Here is a 27,459-nt window from a genome sequence, read left to right as displayed (position 1 = left end):
AATGAAGTGTAACCCAATATTCTGACATGAATATAGCATATTTCACATATGACCTATAGTAATCATATATTAAATATTTCAAGTCTGGCAATAACACAATCATAAAAACTGAATATACAATGCACATGCAAAAACACTTTCCAATTACTTGTCTTGTGCACAAAAAAATAAAATAAAATAAACATTACCTAACCTAATTAGTCTTCCTTTCTCAGGAGACATTTTTTCTTTAGCTTTGAAATCTTGAGGAGATTATTATTTTTTATCGGTTTGGCTTCATTTTCAGACCAAAATACATTCTAAGACCCATATCCTGACCTAGAACAGTTTGGATTCATAGCCCATGGAATAATGTTGTGGGAAGACAAACATTTCTGAACGTGCATACCTAACACAAAAACATCACTTGCAGAGGGAACTGCAGCCCTCACAGTTGTCGACAGGCTGACATGCTACATGTTGCTGTCATTTAGAAACCTTTTTATGCGTAATGAACCAAATCTGCTCTGGCAGTTTGTAGTGAACATTTCCCCTCCATTCCAGATTGCACTGTTCTTACACATAGTCTACAAATTCAAATAACATCATTTATGATGGTGCAAAAAAAAAAACAACAAACAACAACAACAACAATACATTTATCCGATACGTGTGTAATACATATGTTGCAAGAAACAAGTGAAAAGAAACTTGGTACCACAACTAACATTTTAATATATATAAAAATAGAAATACATTTACAGTATACACTATTTACACCGATTTCTAGAAGAAGAAAAAAATCAACATTATGCATCACATGTTTAATCGGTAAGCTAGTTTTAGTATTAAACCCAAGGTGATGCCTATTTCTTGCTCTGTACACCGAATTTTTCAGACTTGAAATTTGACATTATTTCCATTTATCTGAGTATTACAGTATTTTACTGTATTAGACTTGGATTTCTACTGTACTTCTACTGTCTTGGGGCCCTGCCTCGGCCTCGTCCCCTGCCTTGTCCAGGTTGAGGTCCCCGAACATTTCCAAGAGGTCGACCTCTTGGTCCAGGGGGCCGGGTCACTGCCCCCCTGGGATTGGAAGCAGCCAATGACACATCTTTTTGCAGGTTAACCCCTTTGCCATTGGCAGCGGCTCCTGGTTTTAATTTTGGTGACTTGCTGCCCTTCTCAATTACAACTTCTGAAAAGATGGATGGAGAGTAAAATTTGCTATAGGAGAATTAATAGTTGAAATATTTGTAAACATTTGTGTGTGTAGGATGTGTGGGCATACCAGGTGGGGGTGGATCTTCCTCAGCCTGAGGTGGTATCAAAGATTTGTCTGGCAGCAAGTCCTCCAAGTCTTTCATGACTTGATTAGTACTGTCCTTGTTGTTCCTGCGATTCTTTTCCTCATCTCTAGCCTAATGGGTTGGCCAAATAGTTGATAATCATTTGTTTGTTTTAGCTAAAAATGCATATATGCAATAACTCACCATTTGCATCTTCTTTTTAAGGTCTATGTTTGCTTGTTGATATCCTTTTGACACAGCATTAAGATAATAGATGGCAAGCCTGTTGCATAGAATTATACATACAACGCACAAAAATGCAACAGTTGTATCAGTATCTTTGCATTATTTGTAATGGTCAGTTTTGAAGTAGTAATTTAAGGTGAAGCAAAAGCCTTTTTGTTTGTTTATTGTTCAGCTCTTTTTTATGGAGGACCAGGAGTGCAAAAATTCAATAAATAAATACACAATTAAATAAATAATTAAAATTTTGTAGCAGTGATTTTCAGGTTGATTATCTTTCTGTGTTCTATTCCTTCAAAGAGAATGTGGAAACCCTGAAGCAAAATTCATTGAAATGCTCTTATGCGATCGAAAAACACTATTTGCATCTCTAACTTTGAAAAATGAGTCACAACTAAATAAACTACTCCTTATAAATTGGTCCGTTGCATTATGTAGATTGTTTTGCTATATGCACCACTCCATTTTGTAAACATGCAAGTTAATCATAAATATCAGGGGTTTTTTTTCATAGTACAATTGATTTACAAAAAACAAAAAAAAACAACAACAAAAAAAAGATAACAATCACTTAACTTGTCATGATATGTTTCATTTGTACTTACACCATCAGAAGTACAGCAGGCATGATAAGTCCAGGGTTGGTGGCATAGGTGAATATGCTCCCAATAAAGGCAGGAAGATCCTGTTCAATAGTTTCCATGACTACATCATACATCTTCTCTTGACCACTGCAAGTACACCAGGATGATTAAACAAAACAGTTATGTGGTTTTGACCTTTGGACAAATTGAATATTCAACATTCCTTCATTTCATGCATATTGTAAATACAGCTTACTGTCCATTTCTTACCTAAAAGGCCCACAGTCAAATGATGGAGACAGAGTCATTATAGTGTAGACCACTGGCAACAGGCTGAGAAAGAGCACAAGCAGCAGCAGACCCATGTAGAAGTTGTTGGAGCGTGAGGCCTTGAAGACCCGCTCATGAGGAACATTACAGGCCATCACAGCCCAACATTGGTAGTACATTGAACACAGAAGACGCAATACATTCAGACCCACCAGCCCTGGAGCATAAAATGCCCCCATCCTAAGAGAAAAATCAGGGTCAAATAACTAAAGGAATCTGTAGTTTTGTTTTAGTAAACATTCTCAAATCACCATATCATTCCTTGATTGAAGACAAGGCCCAGCACGTTACCGCTGATGTCAAATTCACCATAAGAAGGCTGGAGTGAACACAATTACCAGCATTTCAGTATATCATTTAAAACATCACCATGCAACTGTAATTATGTGTTTCTCTTTCTGTAATTAAGTTTGCAGAGCAGTGCAAAGTTTCAGCCGCTGCTTGGGATTGTCTGTCTCAACACCACATTAGAAGATATCATGTAACTTAAAGCAATTCACTCTGTGATGTATACTCACACAAGCTTCAATTATACAGTAGCAGTGCACTATCTACATATGTACAACAGGAAATCTGATGAAGACCATATGACAAGGAGGTGTTGACATATATTGGGCACACTCACAAATCCGGCCTCGAGGTCCCAGCACCAACAGTAGTTAAGGAAGCGGACAATGACAGCTCGCAGGAAGTCCCCAATCAGGATTGTCAAGTAGTTGACTTGCATGTCAGACACAATCAGTTTGACAAATTCCTGCAAAGAGAAATAAACATTGTGAAAAACGGACTATAAGGGGTGGTATGCTGTTGCTATTACTGACTATGCCAACTGCAGTCTCCCAGCATGGTCCCCTGATGGCGTCGGCAGGGTGAACATCAGGAGGAGGCACGTCGGTGGTGTTGAAGTAGCTGCTGTAATTCCTGCGGTACTCATTCAACGCCCACTCAGTGGCATTTTTGATCGCCTTCTCACTCTCCAGCTAGAGAGTAGAATGTAAGAAGTTACAAGTTACTTTTTCTTCTTCTTCCTTTCCTTACAGCTTTTCCCTCCAGGGGTCACCACAGCGAATCAGTTGTCTCCATCTAAACCTGTCCTTTGCTCTCGCACCAACTACCTTCACGTCCTCTTTAACTACATCCATAAACCTCCTCTTTGGTCGTCCTATAGACCTCCTGCCTGGCATATGGAAATTCAGCATCCTTGTGTCAATATATTCACTATCTCTCCTTTTGACATGCCCAAACCATTTCCGTCTGGCCTGTCTGACTTTATCTACAAAATCTCTAATATGCACTGTCCCTCTGATATGCTCATTCCTGATCCTATCCATCCTGGTCATTCCCAAAGAGAACCTCAGCATCTTGTTAAACACAAAAAGGTCTTAAGTCTTACAAAGAGAGCTATTGGCTGTAAATAAAAATGAAAGAGTGGAACCTTTAGCATATAGTAGCATTTGACAGATATCACTCTTACCCCACTGGACTACTAATTCAACACAATCTACTCATATACAGTGGGGCAAATAAGTATTCAGTCAACCCCCAATTGTGAAAGTTCTCCTACTTGAAAAGATTAGAGAGGCCTGTAATTGTCAACATGGGTAAATCTCAACCATGAGAGACAGAATGTGGGGGGAAAAAAACGGAAAATCACATTGTTTAATTTTTAAAGAATGTATTTCCAAATTAGAGTGGAAAATAAGTATTTGGTCACCTACAAACAAGCAAGATTTCTGACTGTCAAAGAGGTCTAACTTCTTTTAACGAGGTCTAACGAGGCTCCACTCGTTACCTGTATTGATGGCACCTGTTGTAACTCATTATCGGTATAAAAGACACCTGTACACAATCTCAGTCAGTCACACTCCAAACTCCACTATGGCCAAGACCAAAGAGCTGTCGAAGGACACCAGAGACAAAATTGTAGACCTGCACCAGGCTGGGAAGACTGAATCTGCAATAGGTAAAACGCTTGGCGTAAAGAAATCAACTGTGGGAGCAATTATTAGAAAATGGAAGACGTACAACACCACTGATAATCTCCCTTGATCTGGGGCTCCATGCGACGTGTCCCCCTGATGAAGAAAGTACACGTCCAGGCCCCTCTGTGGTTCGCTAGAGAGCATTTGGATGATCCAGAAGAGGACTGGGAGAATGTGTTATGGTCAGATGAAACCAAAAATAGAACTTTTTGGTAAAAACACAGGTTCTGGTGTTTGGAGGACAAAGAATACTGAATTGCATCCGAAGAACACCATACCCACTGTGAAACACGGGGGTGGAAGCATCATGCTTTGGGGCTATTTTTCTGCAAAGGGACCAGGACGGCTGATCTGTGTAAAGCATGGGTGTCCAAACCTGTCCTCAAGGGCCGCTGTGGGTCCAGGTTTTTGTTCCTACCAATCGAGCACAGACAGTTTAACCAATGAAGTTTGTGATAAAACAAGCAGCACTTGACTGCAATCAACTGATTACACTTGTGAGACACCAGATTGGTGAATAGATGTCGTCTTGTTCAGTATGAATGAAATCCAGCACCCACTGCGGCCCTATACGGAATAATTTGGACACCACTGGTGTAAAGGAAAGAATGAATGGGGCCATGTATCGAGAGATTTTGAGTGAAAATCTCCTTCCATCAGCAAGGGCATTGTAAGATGAGACGTGGCTGGGTCTTTCAGCATGACAATGATCCCAAACACACAGCCAGGGCAACAAAGAAGTGGCTTCGTAAGAAGCATTTCAAGGTCCTGGAATGGCCTGGCCAGTCTCCAGAGCTCAACCCCATAGAAAATCTGTGGAGGGAGTTGAAAGTCTGTGTTGCCCAACGACAGCCCCAAAACATCACTGCTCTAGAGGAGATCTGCATGGAGGAATGGGCCAAAATACCAGTAACAGTGTGTGAAAAGCTTGTGAAGAGTAACAGAAAACGTTTGGCCTCTGTTATTGCCAACAAAGTATTGAGATGAACTTTTGGTATTGACCAAATACCTATTTTCCGCCATGATTTTCAAATAAATTCTTTAAAAATCAAACAATGTGATTTTCTGTTTTTTTCCACATTCTGTCTCTCATGGTTGAGGTTTACCCATGTTGACGATTACAGGCCTCTCTAATATCTTCAAGTGGGAGAACTTGCACAATTAGTGGTTGACTAAATACTTATTTGACCCACTGTAAGTTCCTCTACAACTCTGCCAACTTTCTTTTAAAGGCTTCAGAAAGTCACACTCGGCCAAGTATAATTACTTCATTGCTGTTTTACTAAACATGCATTATTTTGGATTAATTTCGACATGTTTTGTAAAATTTTAATATTGCTCAATACTGCATATTCTCTTAACATTCTACGGTGAGCTTAACTTGTACAGATGCCATGCCTTGCTCTGTCTGTCTCTTGTTTTGGTAAATACAACTACTGTAAAACTTGGTGGCTAACAGATACTTAGTGGTACCACGAGTTTTTGCATCAGTGCCTATTATAGTAAAGACCGACATGCTTCAAAACCTCCAATGAAGGAAACTCAATACAGAATATTGGACACACAGTTTACACTACAAGGATACAGCTTCTCAAACACAGGCTTACCTTTGCAGTGACCTCATCAAAAAGCGCAAAGAGGAAGGTGTAAAGGTTTCCAAGGAAGAGTGCGAAGATTCGTCCGAGTTGCCACTTAAGAGCAATTCGAGGGTGATAGTCCTCCAGTTCGGCGATCGTTTCAAAAAGAGGAGGACACACCAAGCCCAGCAATGACATCACAAACTCCACCTGATGGATGTTTCATAGCGGCACAATTTTTCATCACTCCAAAAGTCAGTACATTAGCGCAATCTGCATATTCAACCTGCCTCATTCTTTTCAAACCAGGAGAGTTCATCATTATCCATGTCAGCAAATTCCTGGGAGCGCTTCACCACAAAATAAATTAGGTAACCACTACCTCCGAGGCTGCATAGGATAAGAAAGTTAGCAAGGACCCTGAGGAAGCGACGGAGGTGGATGTTCTCATCCTTCTGGTTTTCCTGTTCATCCACAATGGATTCCTACACGGTACATTAAGGCACAAGTAAATTCGTTTTTTTAGGTTGATAATCATCTCACGCCCTCACCTTGAAGCTGGTCGTAATGGAGGCATACTTATTGTCTGCTGTCTCTGGGTTTCCAATCAGGTAGTCCCAGCTGGTAAACATCTTCCAGGAGAACGTGAACTCTCCCTCTTCAGCACCGTCGCCTCCTTCATTTGAGTTCCGAGCCATCCTGAAGTGAAGAAAACGAGAAATGCCTTGAGTTTCTTTTGAAATGACAGCAATCAAAAAGTGCATTAATGTGTGCGTTTCCTACGTTCTAATGACAACCATCAAGCTGTAGCCAAAGATGCCCACGCCAACCAGCAAGTATGACAGTGGGAGTCTGAATTGCAACACTCCAATGGTTCGCTGATGGTCATAGAATCCATAGAATAAAAAAGAATATTTGCAGTAACCCTGTTGAATTCAGAGAGGAACATGAAACAAAAAGATGGAACACTGGGCCAATACAGATATAAATGCTATGTGATATTTGCGTGTGCAGGATTTATTTTGTCCATTTATCAAAAAAAAAACAAAAAAACACATTAATGATATTGGACCCAAGAAGGGACCTGGCTCAACATTAAAATTGATGGTTTTGCTGTCAGGGCAAGTTGTTTTACGTAAAACCCATTCAACCATATCCTTACGGGCGTTACTTGCTGACATGTTTAAACACAAAATAACAAAAAATATGCACAAGGATGAAAGCATTGAATTATGCAAAAAGCCCAGCTCTTGTTTAAGTAATTGGGTCGTTAAGAAGAGCATATCCTTCATCCACACTTAATTATTAATTTCATTACGCCATTATATTAGTATGGATTCATTACTTGACAACACTTCTGAGCTTCGATTGGACTTTAAAAATTGATAAATTGGACTCGGATCCTCACACCAAAATCGAAGAGCACGGAGAAGTCCATGGCTTTTGCCTGCTCCTCTCGGGGAACCGTTTTCCTGGGAATGGAGCCGTATGGTAGACCCATGAGAATCTAATACACATAACAAGATCTGTCAGACAGGAGGCTTTTGATGAAAGATCAGTTTCATCAAATATAACCGAAACAGCTGTACCTCGGGCAGCACTACCAAGCCAAACATGAACCCAAACAGGACCAGGTTCAGTCCATACATCCACCTCAAAAATATGAAGTAGGACGCAACAGAGGACCCAAAGTGACCTGTGAATCGAATGCTTAATTTAGTACTTGAGCCAAACATTACTTAAACAAATCTATTCATAATACCAACTTTCGACTTCTTTTATCTTCCTCTCCCATGGTATGCAGGCTGTTTTGAAGTTCTCAAAGTCACGTTTAAATTTGATGAATTTCTAGGGTGGTGGTGATGGGGGGGGGGGCAAACATTCAGATTAAATGGCTAATATCGTCACAGTTTCATGTGTCAATAAATGTGCAAACTATACAGATTACCTTAGTCATCATGACTTTGAACGCATATAATTTCCTGCCCTTTCCTTTCCCAAGAGCTCCTTCGAACTTTTCAATAAACTCCTGGGCCTCCCTAGTGGACAACCGCAAATGCCAATCATTAGGAACTGATCATGCCGAGAGGAGGAAGTGTCCAATACAGACTCCAAACCAATCAATTAGTATTGAAATAGGACATAGGGGATGAGTTACTGATTGATGAGGTTTATACACTGTAATACTAGATGAAATGACCAGAGCAGGCAAGCAGCGGGTCAGAGAGCCTAACAGCTTACACGAAACTGTGCCAAGTTCATGAAAAAGTTACAACTCACCTATCCTGTTCCACTTCCAGAAGTTAATTACATTTATCTATACTTTCACACTTACTCAATGTTTTACCATGATTATCTTCCATTCCATTCAAAGGTCGGACTTAAACAAATGGCTATCAATTACAAAAATATATTATAGAGTTATAATTTAAGAGGCATCACTGCATACATGAAAATTATTAAAATGACACTGAGCCTATTAGTGAAAGATATTGGAGAAACAACACTCATATACTGTTGAGTACTATGTAGTACAGTAAAGTTAAACTGGAAAGCTCACATTACGATTTCTCAGAACATTGTGTATGTGTCCACTGTGACTTTCCATACTGGAATGCGAGCACTGTTTTTGGGTTTGAATAAAGAAACTACTACACCTTTGTCATGGGGTACACTCATAGAAATAGAAAACATGTTTGATTTTGGATTTCAATGAAGTAGTTTGTAAAGTTTCATGGCACTAAAAAGAGGAGGAAAATAGACAGTTGAAGGAGCAGGCAAGCTTTAATATGCACTGTCATCATCACATGTACAGGACATAAGTGATGGTAGGCCTTAGGGATGCATGTGAAAGTTTCAGCAACAAAATTTTAAAAATCATATAGAAACAGTAATACCTAGATGAACAGTCTTTAAAAAGTTGAATTCACAGTCAAGTTTGGCTTGTGAAAGCCACATGAGGACAGGAGTTTAAAATGAAGTGCTGTTTTTTGGGGATTGCATTGTTTACTTGAGCAATATGAGTCTCCTCTTCATACGCCATGGTTTATTCCTTAATGTGGCAATGAGTTTCTTCTTCTCCTCTACCTCTTCCTTCAGGGCAGCCATCTCTCCTTCAGACAGAGATTCTTCATCAGAATCAGAGGAGGAAGAAGAGCTGATGATGGGAAAAAGCAGTAATGTGCAATAGCTTTTTCACAATGATAATGATATCAGTTTGAGACAATTCATTTTTTAAAAACATTGATTCATTTATGTACAATGGAGTCTGAAATCCATTAATTTTACCAAGAAATGTTATTCATTTGAATGTAGTACCAGCTGTGTTGGTGAGTTTTCAATTATGTTGTACTTGACATATTGTCAGCGACTTTCTTTTTATATTGAATATAGTCTATTTCATCATAGTTGACTATCATAAAGGTTGCTGTACCATTCACGCATTCGTTGTAATGCAGCATATTTGTTTGTATTTGGACAAACATCAGTTTTTGCCCTATAGATCAAGTACAATACAACATTTTGAATTTGCTTCATTATTCTAGGGACATTGCCAGTGGGTTTACCAATGATTAATGGATGACGTTGTGGATAATCAGACTAATGTAATTGATCATTGTTAGTTGCTGTAAAGTTTATAGAACATTCACGCGCATCCTTTTATGTTTTTGCCAATTGATTCAGAAGGGAGTTTTATCTATTCATATTGAGCTTTGGAAAAGATGAAGAAAGTCAGCAGGTACTGAAGGTTGAGAGAAACGCTCATAGAATACTGCACCTGCTCAACTTCCCCTTCTTCTTTTTGTCCTTTTCACCACCTTTCTCATTCCCTCTTTTCCCTTTAGCATTTCCTTTCTTCTCTGTGTTTTGTTCCTCTTTGTCCTTTTTTGACACCGCCTTCCCTCCCTTTTTCTTCCTTTTGCGATCCTCTTCACTTTCATCCTCGCTGTCCTCCCTTACTGTTTTTTTTCTGGAAACTTTGGAGCTTTTGCTTTTCACACTCCTGTTATCATCGTCATCATCCTCTTCATCGCTGTCCCGGCGCTGAGCTTTCTTCTTTCTTCCTCTCTTTCGCGGTACCTCATCTTCTTCCTCCTCATCTTCCTCTTCATTACTGTACAGCTTGGCTTTACGCTGAACCTTGACTCTTCTGTTTTTAGTTCTTCTCCTAGCCTCTTCTGAGGGGGGAAAAAAAATCAAATTTGTCATTGGTAACTAAAGTTCAGAGTAACATCAATTCGCACAGTATGTAACAGAATGTAAAGCAGTATGTTTTTTTTCCCCCCAATTATTGTTACACTAAACAAACCATGGTAGGTGAAACCTATTAAATGATTTTAATTGTTTCCAGACCTTAACTGTTGACAGTGTCCTCAAAACTACGCAAATGTTTGATCTAAAATATAGTAGATTTAAATGTCAATAACCAACAGAAATGGTGTATCAATAATTCATGCTCAGTCCATTTAAAATATTATTAGTTTAGACTGATAATGCTCTTGAATTAGAGCTCATCAAATCTTGCGAGTGTGCTTTAGGTGAAACATACATACAAAATGACAATGGTGTAAAGCAAAACGGACTCACCCTCACTTCCACTGTCAACTACAGCATCCACCTCCATACCAACTGGAACAAATAAAAAATAATAAATCATTTTTAAGGCCAGTTTAGGCCTATAACATGGAAAGTGTTATAATTGCTTAAAAAAAAAAACTTCTCACCATCTTCAATATCAATAGCTGCAGAATCACTCCGCTTTTTAGTAGGCATTTTGTGTCATTCATTGATTGTGTCTTTGTCCTAGCTTGCTATTCCTCTTCTGTTTGCTTCAAACTCTCGTCTCCTCTCCATCTAAGGGCAAGGGAGCCTGATCCACCTGTGAAGGTAAAATATGCACACAAACACGCACACACGCAAACAAAAAACTGCACCACTGTTTGGACTGCTCCTTGACAACCATCAAAGACACAAAGGCCATCAGTGATGAGCAGTAGTGCAGAAGACGTAAACTAAATTGAGTAAACAGAGAATGGCCGTGTCAATCAAAAATGGTAAATGATACGTTAAGTCATGGATACTTAACATCTGACAATGTGTACATGTTCATTATTGGAAAGGGAATAAACAATGGTTTGTCTTTTTCTGTTACTGAACTAGAAGTCAGACACAAAGGAAAATGTTTAATAAGCATAAAGACAAAATTGGATGACAGGAAAGTTTACTGATTGGGTTGAAATACTTTGCGAAATATAAAAATTGTTAAATGTTACAAATGGGGGGATTTCTGTTTTATTAAAAACTAAAATCTTCAATAGCAGATTCAATAGCACACTTTAAAAAAAAAAAAAATAGAGCGTATGCAAAATTGAGGAGTAAATGAAATGTCTTTCGACAACCGTGGTAGAAGCTTTATTGTCAAATGTCAGATCACTCCTTTTGAATAATTCAGTGAAACAAGAGATGTTAAGCCTTAACCCCAATAAGCAAGCTGTCATCCGGAAGATCCTCCCTTTGGTCCACATGACTTGCACTAATAATCCCCTCTGTCTACATTGATCTTTCCTGCACTACTGTACTGATGTGGTATGTACCCCCAAAACTCAGATTTTCCCCCCAACACATATGTAAAAAAACAACAACAACAAAAAAAACATAAACAAAAAAAAAAGAACAACAACAAAATACAGTATCTGTCAAATAGAAGAGAAATACGTGAGTGCTTTGATTCAATTTATATTGATATTAGAGGTTATTTTATCAATGAAATAATAGTGCCATAATTTTCGGACTATAAGGCGCACCTGACTATAAGCCACCACCCACCAAATTTGACACGAAAACAGTGTTTGTTCATAGATAAGCCGCACTGGACTATAGGAGCTGTCCTCACTGTATTATGGGATATGTACACCAAAAGATGCTAACCGGCAACACTTTGACAGCGGAATTCAAAACAATCATAAATATGATATGATACTAACATGAGCATTAATGAATGCTTAAAACAGATGTCATTTAGTGTCATCCGGCAAATTATCTCACTTTTGAATTGATGCAAAAGATCCGAGCTGCACATAAATTCTGCTCCAGCCGCTCGAAGAGTACAGACGCACTTTCAGAGCTCCTGGAGCACTCTCTTATCTTAACCGATAAGCGCTCAGACCAGCCTGAAACCTGAGGATCTGGATGAAGTCAAATCCTCCATCCAGAAAATGGAGGCCTGTCTGACTAACCTGGAGGCTTCCCTGACTAACCTGATTCAAAGCCAGAATCGGGAAGTCATGAAAGAATTACAGCTGATGCGCACTGAAAACGAGAAGCTCAAGCAAGCAGTTGAGGAGAAGGGAGGTTCGCACCAAAAGGATGGAAATTCTGGCTGATGATCTCGACCAAGGAAGACGCGCAAATGATCTCATCATCTCTGGATTACAACTGACGCCCAGATCATTTGCCGAGGCCGCTAGCCCACCTGTGGCTCAGCAGGCAATCGTCAAGCTGCAAGAATTTGGAACAAGCAGCGTTAAGTGATGCCACCGCTCAAATGGTCACGAAAATCATCACGGAGATCCGGGATCATGAAAGGCTCGCTCGCGGAAACCAGGCAAGGGAGGATGATGACTAATCTTCCGGAGCGGATACAGCAGACGTGGGCCTCCATGATACCCCCGGCCATCCCTACCTACACCAACTTGGAAATCAACCTATCCAATGAACCTACTCAAATTGACAATATTGCGAAATTCCATGGCAATCAATGACTTTTTGAAAGATATATGAGTTTTAAAAAAAAGGAATATTTAACACAAACATGCTAGACTGTGCGTTCCGGGCTGTTGGGGGACGGGTATCGATAAGCATTTGCTTTTTTCCCGTCTTTCTTTGTCTGTCATCGTCTTTTTCGGGCAAATTATTCCATAGTCTGTGTCAATGTTTCTCCTTTCTGGCCAAACGATCCCACACTGTGTAACTGTCAATGATTCTGATGATGATGACAATGACAATAAATTCATTCATTCATTCAAAATGGAGTTAGTGACATAATTTGCCAGATGACATTTAATGACACCTGTCATAAGCATTCAGTAAAGCCCATGATATTGCCATGTCATAATTATAACAGTCTTATGACACTGCTTTCAAATTGTTACATATTAACACAAATAAATCAACAAATAAGACGCACGGGACTATAAGCCGCAGTATTCAAAATGAAGGAAAAAAGTAGCGACTTATAGTCCGAAAATTACGGCATTTAATTATTTCTTTCATTAATTAAAATAAAAGATGAGTTCATCATTTCAGGTTTGACATTTCAGGTCATGATATTTCAGAGCCCTATGCGCAAAGGTAATCTCAGTGTACTCTTTGCCAAATCAGTGTATGATGTGCAACAATAGCTTACTTCCCTTCATTAGTATTAGGGAATTTGAGATGTTGTTGTTGAACAGAGAAAGTCAAGATATCAGATTGTATGTCGCTGTGTGGCTCCTTTCCTGGCATTACCGTGGAGGCAGAATTCTTCAGTTGGCTTTAATCCATAGGTGTATCAAGTACTTGTTGTGTATCAGACTTCTCGGTCTTTGGAAAATCATGTAATTGACAGCTGTTTTCCTGGTTTAGGAGGCATTCCAGACATGTGGTTTTCAAATAACTGCTTGATGCTCACTTGCCATGAACTGATTATGGTGTATCTATGTGTGTCAAAATCTAATTAACACTAGAAATTAATTTCTCTAATAATTGTATACCATGCCTCTTTTTTCAAAAATTGTTCCCTAAAAAATAGATAATTTTTTCTCATTAATATGTCTAGATGCATAGCATGCACTACCAACAAATACATACAGGGAAAACAATAAATTATGCATTAAATACAGTAATATTCAAATGACTCATTGAAGATGTGTAGTATGTAAATCTTTATAAACAGTAGCAGTAGGGTTTTTTTTTTTTTTTTTTTTTTTTTTGACAGTAGCAGTAGTGAAGTTAATGTACATTATATTGCATCATTTTAATGTATCACTTTGTGTTCAGCAGACCATCTCACCAAGACCAAGTCTAAAAAATGTACCTCAAAATATGTTTAGTCTTATAGTCTCTTTTTTGTCACCCTCACTCCCTCAGTCTCTTTGCAGCCTTGGCACCCTTTGTATCTTCTGATCACTTTGCTGAGCGAAACCAGGCAGGTACCTAGAAGCCTTGCTGTTGTGATAGCTCCCAGTTCTGTTTGATGGACGTACTTGGTCTCCAACTGCAGGGATATTGTGTACATTCTTGCCATGATGTGCTTTCTGCGATTTACCATGCTTTACTTTTCCATCTGTAGAGGAGGAAGAGTCCTTGTTATACGATAAAATACTTAATTCCAGCTACTTGCGATTGATTTAAATGAAATTATTTGGCAAAGGTGTCTTCTTATATTGTCTCTCACGTTCATCATCCTTCAGCAAAGCTTTGTTGCTCTTCTGTTTTTCTTCAACCTCTGATCCAGCTTTTCTGGCCTCTTCCAAATCCATTACGGCCTTCAGTGCAGCCTGCTTGTTCTTTCTCTTGTTCTCTTCATTTTGCTTAAAGCAGAAACACAAAAAAATCCTAATAGCCACTGGCTATACAGTGTTTACCACTGGATTAAATGTAAACTACAATAATTTTCTGCTATTTGCTTGATGACAACTTTAAGTACAAAAAAAGGTACATTCCCATAAATTTAACATTTGTGTGGTATTTCTGCATTTGTGTATTTCATAACAATTACATTTTAGCCAATAGGAATTTCTTCAAATTACTGTGGTGCATACATGCTAACAACTGGCGCACAAAGCTAAAGTATTATATCAAAAGTACTGGTTGGCATGGGTGGAACTGTATCACCACGTATTACCATCTGTAATTTCTTCTTTAGCTCAGCATTTGCTTCTTTGTAACTTTTTGATGTAGACTGCAGATAATAGATGGCCAACCTAGCAAATTAGGGGGGGAGATTTGAATTATGTTTACTCATCCAGCGAAACCATCAGATCAGAAAACCAAATCCATTCCCCCCCAAATCATGGAGACATTTGTACTACACAAGACTTATTATCAGTTTTACTCACACCATCAACAACATGAAGGGTAGCACCAATCCAGGATTTGAAGCATAGCTGAACACTTTTCCAAACCAGGCTGGAAAGTCTGATTCTAAGGTCTCATGGATGACATCAAACATACGATTCTTTCCACTAAGAAAAAAGTTGTAATAAATCAATAAAGTTCACCAACATTTGAAATTTTATAAGATGCATTTGTTACCTGAATGGTCCACAATCAAAAGAGGGAGGGATTGTGACAATGGTGTACATTGCAGGTAGTGTGGACAGGAAGAGGATGACCAGTAACATGGCCATATAGAAGTTATTAGAGCGAGACGCCTTGAAGACTCTTTCCTGCGGCACATTACAGCACATGACTGCCCAACACTGAAGGTACATGGACACATGGAGTCTGAGGACATTCAGGGCTGGCAGGCATGGAGCATAGAAGGCACCCATCCTAAAAGAAAGTGTTTGGATACTTTACATACAGTAACAGGCCAGGCCGAATGTCATAGAACAGGATCAGATGAAAGGGATCAGGGTGTGATAACTTTGGATTTACAACACACACACACACACACAGAGTCTCCTACCAAATCATTCCTTGATTGAAGATCAATCCAAGGACATTCCCACTGACATCAAACTCAGAGTATGATGGCTTTCAGAAAGTGCATAGAAAAATAAGATGAACTAGAAAGTCTCCTGACTAATATTTTCAACTGTCAGAAGACATTTCATTTAGGTAGAAAAAGCTGACATACAAATCCGGCTTCCAAGTCCCAGCACCAGCAGTAGTTGAGAAAACGAACAAGGACAGCTCTCAGAAAATCACCAATAAGTAGAGTCGCGTAGGTTGTCATGGTGTCAGATATGATGAGACGTACAAACTCCTGTAAAATTCCTGAAAATTCACCTTACGCATCCAAAGCGGTCAGATTGATAATATTGTTTGATTGATGGAAATCAAAACTAATCAAATAATCAAAACTAACATCCGGGCTTACATTATCATTTCCTAATGCTGCATGTTACAGTACTCTGACTAACCTGTCCCACCATAGTCTCCCAACAGGGTCCACGGGGCACATCAGCAGGATGAACAGAAGGCAGCTCAGTAATGTTTCCTGATAAGGTGCTATTATAAAAACTGGCTTCCCACAGCGTTATATTAAACTTGACTATTTTTTCCTCTTCCCTCTGAAATGCACATAGCATCCTGAGTTCCCATGTTACTAAAATGCAGATGACGTATACACGACAATCCTCACTTTGAGGTTGATCTCATCCATGAGTGCAATGATGAAGGTGTACAGGTTTCCCAAGAACAGGGCAAAGATGCGCCCCAACTGCCACTGCAGGGCGACTCGAGGGTGATAATTCTCCAGGGTACTAATGATGTCAAACAACATCGGACAGAACATTCCCAGTAATGACATGATCATATTTACCTGAGAAAAAAAAAAAAAAAAAGTCTGTTACAGTCAATTAATGATCTACAGCATAGGGAGGGACATCTGCCAATCTGTCAGAATCATTGTAGATTTAAGGAGTGTTATGACTTCTTTCCATTATTTTTATGATAATGAAGAAAACGTATAGTGGTACCTCGACATACTTCGCATCGACATGCAATCCTTTTGACATCCGACATAGAATTTGACTTGTCATTTGTCTCAACATATGACAACATGCTCGAAATATGACAATTTGAGATTGTTTTCCTGCAAGACCGACGCACAGCAGATTTTCTTGTGAGAGAAATCAACATGGGTCCCAAGAAGGTTAGTACAGGTGTGAAAATTGGGAAAAGGGGACAATCACTATAGGAATTAAGAAGGAAATTATTTTTTAAAAAAAAAAATTAAGCGTGGTGTGCGTGTGCGTCACCGGTCCCCTCACCCCTCCTCTATCTCCTACACATACAGACACGCTGTCTCCTCCGACCTGCGTTCGCCAGTAAGTTAAGGTGACAATAAATGTTTTTTTTTTTTCCTTTTTTTTTAAAAATAATTTATTTGTTTTACATGTGTCTAATTTAATGCATTTGTTAAATTAGACAGAACATAGCTCACCGTATCCACATGCACCCGCCGTCTCCTCCGACCTCTGTTCACCAGTGTCTACACTGAAAAAAATAACTGGTGGATTTACTTATTATTATTTAGTTATTTTTTCAGTGTATAAGTAAAGGTGACAATTATAACGCTCTTTCAAATTTCCATGTAATATTATTACTGTTATTATTATTATGATTTGTATTCATTATTTATTTGTCTTGCTATGTGTAATTGCGATTAGTAATTGTACCTGCAGTATTTATGAAGGATTCAGTGTAGGTTTTTGGGCTGTGGAACGAATTAATCAAATTATAATGTATTCTTATGGAAAAATCACGCCTGACATACGACTATTTCGACTTACAAACCAGGTCCTTGAACAAATTAAAGTTGTATGTAGAGGTATCACTGTATTTGGAAAAACATTCAAGACTGTAATGTCTGCATCAGAAATGTGGGTTTTTAATAGGTTAGTGCATGATACCCGGTGAGGTAAAACAGTCAGGTGTTATCATTTTACTTTAGCACATACTAGTCCTTCTCAAAAAAATAGCATATTGTGATAAAGTTGATTATTTTCTGAAATGTACTGATAAACATTAGACTTTCATATAGTTTCGATTCATTACACACAACTGAAGTAGTCCAAGCCTTTTATTGTTTTAATACTGATGATTTTGGCAAAAAAATCAAGAAAAACCAAAAATCCCTATCTCAAAAAATTAGCATATCATGAAAAGGTACTCTAAAGAAGCTACTAACCTAATCATCTGAATCAACGAATTAACTCAAAACCCCTGCGAAAGATTCGTGAGGCTTTTAAAACTCCTAGCCTGGTTCATTACTCAAAACCGCAATCATGGGCAAGACTGTCGACTTGACTGGTGTCCAGAAGGCCATCATTGACACCCTCAAGCAATAGGCTAAGACACAGAAAGAAATTTCTGAGCGAATAGGCTGTTCCCAGAGTGCTGTAACAAGGCACCTCAGTGGGAAGTCTGTGGGAAGGAAAAAGTGTGGCAGGAAACGCTGCACAATCAGAAGAGGGGACCGCACCCTGAGAAAACTTGTGGAGAAGGGCCAATTCCAGACCTTGGGGGACCTGCAGAAACAGTGGACTGAGTCTGGAGTAGAAACATCCAGACCCAACGTGCACAGGTGTGTGCTGGAAATGTCAGAAGCGGCTGACCTGGGCTACAGAGAAGCAGCACTGGACTGTTGCTCAGTGGTCCAAAGTACTTTTTTCAGATGAAAGCAAATTTTGCATGTCATTCGGAAATCAAGGTGCCAGAGTTTGGAAGAAGACTGGGAAGAAGGAAATGCCAAAATGCCTGAAGTCCACTGTCAAGTACCCACAGTCAGTGATGGTCTGGGGTGCCATGTCAGCTGCTGGTGTTGTTCTACTGTGTTTTGTCAAGGGGAGGGTCAATGCAGCTAGCTATCAGGAGATTTTGGAGCACTTCATGCTTCCATCTGCTGAAAAGCTTTATGGAGATGAAGATTTCATTTTTCAGCACGACATGGCACCTGCTCACAGTGCCAAAACCACTGGTAAATGGTTTATTGACCATGGCATTACTGTGCTCAATTGGCCTGCCACCTCTCCTGACCTGAACCCCATAGAGAATCTGTGGGATATTGTGCCGAGGAAGTTGAGAGATATCAGACCCAACACTGTGGATGAGCTTAAGGCCGCTATCGAAGTATCCTGGGCCTCCATAACACCACAGCAATGCCACAGGCTGATTGCCTCCATGCCACGCCGCACTGAAGCAGTAATTTCTGAAAAAGGATTCCTGACCATGTATTGAGTGCATAGCTGATATAATTAATTGACGGTTGACTTTTTTTGTATTAAAAAACACTTTTTTGTATGGGTCGGCTGAAATATGCTAATTTTCTTAGATAGGGATTATTGTTTTTTCTTGACTTTTTTGCCAAAATCATCAATATTAAATCAATAAAAGGCTTGAACTAGCTTCTGCAGCTGGGGGTCGGACCGCCAAGGCCCCCGCCTTTGGCTGCCGCCCAGCTCCATACGCACCCGACCCCTTTGGCCCATCCCACAGCTGGTGAGCCCATGGGAAGGGGAACCCACGTTGCCTTTTTGGGCTGTGCCCGGCCGTGCCCCATGGGGACGGTCCCGGCCGGGCCCCATGGGGACAGGCCCGGCCACCAGACGCTTGCCTTCGAGCCCCACCTCCAGGCCTGGCTCCAGAGGGGGGCCCCGGTAACCTGCGTCCGGGCAAGGGAAACTTGAGTTCATTTGTTTTACTCATCATAGGGGTCTTTTTGAGCCATGCTTTGTCTGGCCCCTCACCTAGGACCTGTTTGCCATGGGTGACCCTGCCAGGGGCTTAAAGCCCCAGACAACATAAAGGGTGGCATGCCCTCTCCGGGTCGGGAATGAGATCCTGCCCCAAGTGGAGGAGTTCAAATATATTGGGCTCTTGTTCACGAGTGAGGGTAGGAGGGAGCGGGAGATTGACAGGCAGATCGGTGCAGCGTCTGCAGTGATGCGGACTCTGCACCGGTCCGTTGTGGTGAAGAAGGAGCTGAGCCAAAAGGCGAAGCTCTCGATTTACCGGTCGATCTGCGTTCTTACCCTCACCTATGGTCACGAGCTGTGGGTCATGACCGAAAGAACAAGATCCCGGATACAAGCGGCCGAAATGAGTTTCCTCCGCAGGGTGTCCGGGCTCTCCCTTAGAGATAGGGTGAGAAGCCCGGTCATCCGGGAGGGGCGAGGTGTCGAGCCGTTATTCCTCCGCGTTGAGAGGAGCCAGTTGAGGTGGCTCGGGCATCTGGTTCGGCTGCCTCCTGGACGCCTCCCTGGAGAGGTGTTCCGGGCATGTCCCACCGGCGGGAGGCCCCGGGGTTGACCCAGGACACGCTGGAGAGACTATGTCGCTCGGCTGGCGTGGGAACGCCTTGGAATCCCGCCGGAGGAGCTGGCTGAAGTGGCTGGGGAGAGGGAGGTCTGGGCTTCCCTGCTGGAGCTGCTGCCCCCGCGACCCGACCCCGGACTAAACGGAAGATAATGGATGGATGGATGGATGGATGGCTTGAACTACTTCAGTTGTGTGTAATGAATCTGAAATATATGGAAGTCTAAGGTTTATCAGTACATTACAGAAAATAATGAACTTTATCACAATATGCTAATTTTTTTAGGAGGACTAGTATGTATGTGCCTAATGCTGTAATGTGCATATTTAGTGTTTGTGTGTGTCCATTGAGTAATGTTTTCTTCTTGAACAAAGAAAATAAATTGAAATCACAGATCATTACAATCATTCATTCTCTGTTAAACACTTTAATTTGCACCTCATTCCTCTCCCACCAGGTATGATTTTCCAGTCCGTCCAGGGCAAACTTCTGAGAGCGCCGCACAACAAAGTAAATAAGATATCCACTTCCTGCTAAGCAGCACAAGACCAGAAAATTGGCCAGCACTCGCAAGAAGCGGGTCAGATGGATGTTGTCATCTTTACGGCTTTCTTGCTCTTCTAAAATGGCTTCCTGATGAAGGATATATTCAAGATTATTGTTAATCGCTCATCTGTTTTGCATCATTCAAATGTCAACACTGACACATCTGCTTAGACCTTAAAACTGGTGGTGATGGAGGCAAATTTATTGTCCGCAGTTTCGGCATTCCCTATCAAATAGTCCCAACTTGTGAACATTTTCCAGCTGAAATTAAAGCTGTTGTCATCACCGACCCCGGTTTCATTTGAATTGCAGGCCATCCTTTCATTGGAGACAAGACACATTCACTATACTCATTACAAGTGTACAGTGTATCACAAAAGTGAGTACACCCCTTGCATTTCTGCAAATATTTAAGTATATCTTTTCATGGGACAACACTGACAAAATGACACTTTGACACAATGAAAAGTAGTCTGTGTGCAGCTTATATAATAGAGTTAACTTATTTCCCCCTCAAAATATTGCCATTAATATCCAAACCCCTGGCAACAAAAATGAATACACTGCATGAGGACGATGTACATCCCTAAATGTCCAAATTGAGTATTGCTTGTCATTTTCCCTCCAAAATGTCATGTGACTCGTTACAGGAGTGCTGTCAGCATTGCTGCAGCGATTGAAGAGGTAGGGGGGTCAGCCTGTTAGTGCTCAGACCATACGCCGTACTCTACATCAAATTGGTGTGCATGGCTGTCAGGCAGGAGGAAGCCTCTTCTGAAGACGGTACACAAGAAAGCCCGCAAACAGTTTGCTGAAGACATGTCAACAAAGCACATGGATTACTAGAACCATGTCCTATGGTCTGATGAGACGAAGATTAATTTGTTTGGTTCCGATGGTCTCAAGCATGTGTGGCGGCGACCAGGTGAGGAGTACAAAGATAAGTGTGTCATGCCAACAGTCAAGCGTGGATGTGGAAATGACCCCCCCCCCACCACCACCTCTTCAATCCCTGCAGCAATGCTAACAGCACTCCTGTAACGACTCATATGACATTTTGGAGGGAAAATGACAAGCAGTACTCAATTTGGACATTTAGAGATGTACGTAGTTCCCATGCGGTGTACTCACTTTTGTTGCCAGGGGTTTAGATATTAATGGCTATATTTTGAGTTATTTTGAGGGGAAAATAAATGAACTCTATTAGATAAGCTGCACACAGACTACTTTTCATTGTGTCAAAGTGTCATTTTGTCAGTGTTGTCCCATGAAAAGATATACTTAAATATCTGCAGAAATGCGATGTACTCATTTTTGTGATACACTGAAGGTAGCACACTGTTAATGCAATAGGAATAAACTCACGTTCTAATGACCACCATGTAGCTGTAGGCTACTGTTCCTACTCCGACCAGGAAATAAGACAGAGGCATACGAAACTTGAGCCAACCAATGGCACGCTGATCATTGTAGTAACCGTAGAACAGGACGGAGTACTGTGCATAACCCTGTAGAAGCATTTTTTCCGTCCATATGAGTGTGTAAAAGTTAATACAAATGTTCACTAACCCCAAAGTCCCATAAGACAGCAAAGTCCATAGCACCTCCTTCATCAGCCCTTGGAACCGTCTTTCTTGGAATGCTGCCATAGGGCCGTCCCATTAATGCCTGAATTACAAAAATAGCGTGAACAATGACATGAAACAAATAGAAACACACAATCGGTAATATTTAAGTCAACAAACCTCTGGCACCATGACCAGGCCGAAGGTCAGACCGAACAAAATCATGTTGATGCCATACATCCACCTCAAGAAGATGAAGTAAGAGGCAACAGAAGAACCAAAGTGACCTATGATGTACAATGAGGCTTACTTCAAGACCACTAATGTTTGGACTAGGGCTGTCAAAATTATTGCATTAACGGGCGGTAATTAATTTTTTAAATTAATCACGTTATAATATTTGACGCAATTAACGCACATGCCCCGCTCAGACAGATTTAAATGACAGTACAGTGAACTGCCCACTTGATAATTGTGCTTTATGGAGTTTTGCTGACCTCTGCTGGTGCTTGGGTGCGACTGATTTTATAGGCTTCAGCACCCATGAGCATTGTGTAAGTAATTATTGACATCAACAATGGCGGACTACTAGTTTATTTTTTGATTGAAAATTTTACAAATTTTATTAAAACGAAAACATTAAGAGGGGTTTTAATATAAAATTTCTATAACTTGTACTAACATTTATCTTTTAAGAACTACAAGTCTTTCTATCCATGGATCGCTTTAACAGAATGTTTATAATGTTAATGCCATCTTGTTGATTTATTGTTATAATAAACAAATACAGTCCTTATGTACCGCATGTTGAATGTATATATCCATCTTTTGTCTTATATTTCCATTCCAACAATAATTTACAGAAAAATATGGCATATTTTATAGATGGTTTGAATTGCGAATAATTGCGATTAATTACGATTAATTAATTTTTAAGCTGTAATTAACTTGATTAAAAATTTTAATCGTTTGACAGCCCTAGTTTGGACACAACAAAAGACAAAATTGGGATGTTCAACTAACTTTCAATCTCTTTGATTTTCATTTCCCATGGGATGCAAGCAGTTTTAAAGTTTTCAAAGTCCCGTTGAAACTTCATCCATTTCTAAAATTGAAAGTAAAAAAGAAGGAAAACTAAGTAAACCTCTGAAGCGGATACAGGACATCTGAAAATAATGGGTTATCCTAATTTGGATCACTAAATCATGCAATTTCACTGAATATTACAAAGACGTATTAAGCAAAATGAGATGGATAAATATGTAATGGGCTATGACAAAAATGCACAACAATACTATAACACCATCAACCATCATTAAATGTATTTCTTTCTGATATTGTCAATGAAAACTAAAGGTTATTATTGTACGACAATTTTTCCTGCAGCTCTTTGACTGCATCTTCCTAGATTGTCTGAATATAAGTAATAATTCGTTCGATAAGGAGGTTTGCAAAGAACTTAGTTTGACAAAGTTGAAAAAATTGGATACTAATCTTTGAGAATTATTAGAAAGTCAAGACTGGAACTAAAATTTGTTTAATCATATATAGACAAATTACAAACTAATAAACATTAAAAATCAGATTTCATTTTGCATTTACTCAATTTGTTATTCCTCAAAAATGGAAACTTTTTTAGTAAACGGCAAGATTTTCAACGTTTAACTGGGTCTGTTCCCAGATGCAGACTGAGCAGTCACCAGTTCATCCCAATCCAATTTTTAAAATTGTTAATGTATATCAGTTAATTTCCCCCATTTCCCATTGAATGTTTCCATCTTTATTTTGCATCCATACTAGTTAATGAACATTCAAATTTCAGAAAGAAAGTGCCACATTCCTCTTACCTTCGTCAACATGACCTTGTACGCGTAGAACTTTCTACCTTTCCCTTTGCCCAAGGCCCCTTCATAGTTCTCTACAAACTCCTGAGACTCCCTTGAAGAAAGAAGATGACTTTACTCCACATTAACTACAATCGAGAGTTTGGTTTTGACTGCTCTAAAGTGTTACCGTAATGTTTGTAGCTTCTTTTTCATGGACCAGGGCTTTCCACGAAGACTCTGAATCAGTTTCTTTCTCTCTTCCACTTCCTCTTCCAGCACCTGCAGCTCCTCTGCTGTTAGAGACTCTGGCCTGAACTCTTCTTCATTGGTTTCTTCCTCACTCGTCTCCTGCTCTGAACTAAGATACATTTTTTCCTTTGTGTTGTTCAGGAATGGCAAACATATGATTGCTTTTTTGCAAAGGAAGTAAAACTATTTACCTTGTTTGGATTATTTTCTTGTGCCTTTTCATCTTAACTTTCTGTCCTTTCTCATCCTCCTTATGTTTACAAACGTTTTCCTTTCTCTCCTCTTTTTTGACAGTTTCATGTTTCTTTTTCCTCTTGACATTTTCATCATCAGCTTCTCTCACTCGTTGCTCATGTTCCCTTTTTGTTTTTTTCTTCTTCTGCCTTGTTTTTCCTTTGTCTTCATCTTTAATATCTTTTGTGGTTGTATTTTCGTAACTGTTTCTTTTCCTCCTCTTACCTCTTTCTTCCCTCTCTGATGTGTTTATCAGCTCCCCGTGTGTCTCTCCGACATGCTTTTTCCTTTTTGCATGACCCTTCTTCCTCTCTCTTTCAATATTCTGTTTCTTTTGTTTAATTTTCTTTCGCTCATGTTCCTCTGGTATAGTGCAAACATGATCATCATCTTCATCATCATCATCTGTTGTATAAATAGGTATATTGAATGTTAAAGTTGCAGTTCATGGAAATTGAACATCAACAAAAATATTAACTTATATTCTATATATGTTATGACGGAGAGATGTCTTTATTTACTTTTAAAAGAAAGTAAAGAAAGTTGACAGGAGTGGTGCATTTACCTGTATTCAGTCCAACGTGAACTATAGGAGAGAATGACCACAGTAGATGAATAGAAATTACTGTTTAAAACAAAAATAAGATTTATATTTGAAAGTGAAAAACCTTTTTGATTGAGCAGTGAGTACTTTGTTTCTCAAGGAAGAGCAGTTTTAAAAATGTTTTGATATTTGTTGTCTCGATCAATATTCTTTGTCATTGATATAAGCCATTCTTAATTCTGGAGTAATATCTTATTTTTTGGGACTCCTCATTTCTTTCGTGTGTAGTCTGTATTGTTCAAATTACATTGTTACCTATTTTAATACACTATTATGTATTTCAGTGATCCATTGTGCGGTGGTGCCCTCTAGCGGTATGTAAAAGAATCACTACATCCTTCAGTGCCTAAATTTTTGGTCCAATTTCAAGTTATCTTTAAAAACGTAATGTACTGTAAACATGTTTTCATGGATTATTATTACATTATTATAGCTTTAGTTTTGAATTTTATTTCTCTAGCCGCGGAGCTTTTCTTGTGGGCTTTAATCTTAGGGGGTTTGAAAAAAAAAATCCTTTTTCCCCTTCTTGATACCTCTTCAGGTATTAACGTATATAGGCCTATCACGTTACTGGATTTTATGAAAGTGGTATTTGGAGAGTGTTTTTTGTTTTTGGGTGGTACTTGTCAAGAAATATTTGTAACCTAATAGCATGCTATATTACATGCCACTGTTTTTTTTTAATGTTTTTTTTTTTTTTTTTTTTTTTTTTGCATTTCATTGAATCTTCTTTTAGTTTTTAGTTATATGTTTTGAGATGGGTTACAAATACAAATTGTGTCAATTGATTGTCACAGTTTTGGTGGAAATAGAAATACAAAAAAAGACTGCTAACTATTGGAACCCTTTAAGTACATGACTTTTTTTTTTTTTTTTTTTTTTAATAACAAATGTAACTAAAGGGAAATCATTTTTGTTTCACTGTTCACTGTTTCACTCATCAATTATTTATTTTTTGGGTTGTCCAAATGTTCTTTAAACATGCACATTCTCTTATTGACATTTATTAATTTTGCCGTCTCAAACTTCTATTTAGTCAAATTCAGTTATCGCAATGTGATACTAATTGTGTGCTGCCAAATAAAGGAGCTCGATGTTATTAAAAAAAAAAAAAAAAATCAGCCACACACATACGCATTAAAGAGATCAGTCCTTTGGTCTGTGTCTCTCGTGAAACCAGAGTCATGGTGTCACGGGTCATTACAGATGCGTGCATCAGAAGGGCACAAATGGAAACAATAGTGTGATGAAAGTAGACGAGGTGACTGGCAGGGCACCAGCAAACGTTCAACCAGAGCTTCAGAGTTTATGGTTAACATTCCTTTAACAATTCAGATTGGAATGGAAAAAAAACCCCAAAAACAAATAGAGTTTATCATTGCCAAATAGAAAGGTAAAGGGCCTTTCTGTGGATAAGGGATTAAATAAACCTCCTAAAATCTTTTAGCCCTGAAATGTCCTTCTTGTCATAGTGGTGTAAAAACCGCAAAATAACTACAGTGGGGAGAACAAGTATTTGATACACTGTCAATGGAAAAACCCATTGGCAGTGTATCAAATACTTGTTCTCCCCACTGTACATACTGTGGATTTTAAAAAAGGGGTTGGGGGTATTGACTTACTGTCATCTTCAGTCGTGATCAGCTTGTTCCGAGGCATCTTCCTCTCGTGGTCCTCGACCTGCGAGTGGCCCGAGGTCCACTGAGCTCAGTGATCAAGTGAGATGAAAATGACACTGTATGGTTTTGTTCTTTTATGGTGTGTATGTAATACACTGCCATGACTACAAATAGCATTTACATTTTTGAATAGAGAGGCAGGTTCCTCGCATGAGAAGTTCACTTTTTCCTTGCCACTCATTGACCCGAAACAAACACAATTAAATCCTGGTAACCTTAGACCCATGCAATTTCACTGCCGATCAATTATTCAAAACAGTTATGACTTCCTTTATGTGGTGTGATATGTGTATGTGCCTCTGTGTGTGTGTTAGCGGGTAACAGGGTGAGTGTTGTGGGAGCAGAAGGTCAATGGCAGTGTGCATGATGTTTTTGTCATATTGAGTTAATAGTTCATCCGTAGGCGAAAAGTTACTGAAAATGCTTCAAACCTATGTATTTTAGATTCATTTTGTTTGTAATAATTAGTTCATTTAAACTATGTTCCGTCATCATTTGTATCCAACAGTTACAAAGTATTTTCCTGTATTTGTGTAAAAATCCTAACTACATTTCATGTCATTAAGTTTCAAAAAATAAAAATTCTATCAAACATTCCAAGTGATTCCACTTCTTTTTCGTTCCAAGTGATTCCACTTCTTTTTCGTTGTATATATATATTTTTTTTACTTATGACTCCTCGCATATTCATTTATTGTTTTTTGCATGTATTACTTTATATCCTTTGGCAAACGCTATTTGAA

The 27,459-nt window shown here is 39.3% G+C and overlaps 2 protein-coding genes across 2 annotated transcripts; both read right to left on the bottom strand.

Annotated features, from left to right (window-relative positions):
• Positions 1 to 787: 787 nt before the first annotated feature.
• On the bottom strand, positions 788 to 10,857 carry tmc2b (transmembrane channel-like 2b). Its single transcript, XM_057832113.1, has 20 exons — positions 10,712 to 10,857; positions 10,575 to 10,616; positions 9,766 to 10,165; positions 8,998 to 9,144; positions 7,936 to 8,026; positions 7,754 to 7,835; positions 7,577 to 7,683; positions 7,396 to 7,494; positions 6,771 to 6,913; positions 6,539 to 6,686; positions 6,278 to 6,472; positions 6,018 to 6,197; positions 3,250 to 3,408; positions 3,054 to 3,182; positions 2,680 to 2,747; positions 2,369 to 2,608; positions 2,120 to 2,245; positions 1,476 to 1,554; positions 1,274 to 1,403; positions 788 to 1,180 (listed from the first exon to the last, which is right to left on the bottom strand). The coding sequence occupies exons 1-20, from the start codon at positions 10,758 to 10,760 to the stop codon at positions 957 to 959; spliced, it is 2,838 nt and encodes a 945-aa protein (XP_057688096.1). The 5' UTR covers positions 10,761 to 10,857; the 3' UTR covers positions 788 to 956.
• A 3,191-nt stretch (positions 10,858 to 14,048) lies between these two features.
• tmc1 (transmembrane channel-like 1) lies at positions 14,049 to 26,734 on the bottom strand. The gene is made up of 20 exons (XM_057832759.1): positions 26,660 to 26,734; positions 24,999 to 25,019; positions 24,391 to 24,838; positions 24,138 to 24,308; positions 23,972 to 24,062; positions 23,148 to 23,229; positions 22,305 to 22,411; positions 22,129 to 22,227; positions 21,925 to 22,067; positions 20,733 to 20,877; positions 20,452 to 20,646; positions 16,336 to 16,515; positions 16,115 to 16,264; positions 15,829 to 15,957; positions 15,658 to 15,725; positions 15,282 to 15,521; positions 15,086 to 15,211; positions 14,872 to 14,950; positions 14,422 to 14,557; positions 14,049 to 14,310 (listed from the first exon to the last, which is right to left on the bottom strand). Exons 1-20 carry the CDS (start codon positions 26,694 to 26,696, stop codon positions 14,111 to 14,113), a joined length of 2,847 nt encoding a protein of 948 aa, XP_057688742.1. The 5' UTR covers positions 26,697 to 26,734; the 3' UTR covers positions 14,049 to 14,110.
• Between the last annotated feature and the right edge of the window lie 725 nt (positions 26,735 to 27,459).

This window comes from Corythoichthys intestinalis, chromosome 3 (assembly GCF_030265065.1).
Source record: "Corythoichthys intestinalis isolate RoL2023-P3 chromosome 3, ASM3026506v1, whole genome shotgun sequence".
Lineage (NCBI taxonomy): Eukaryota > Metazoa > Chordata > Actinopteri > Syngnathiformes > Syngnathidae > Corythoichthys > Corythoichthys intestinalis.
This window is presented reverse-complemented; position numbering and strand designations above follow the sequence as displayed.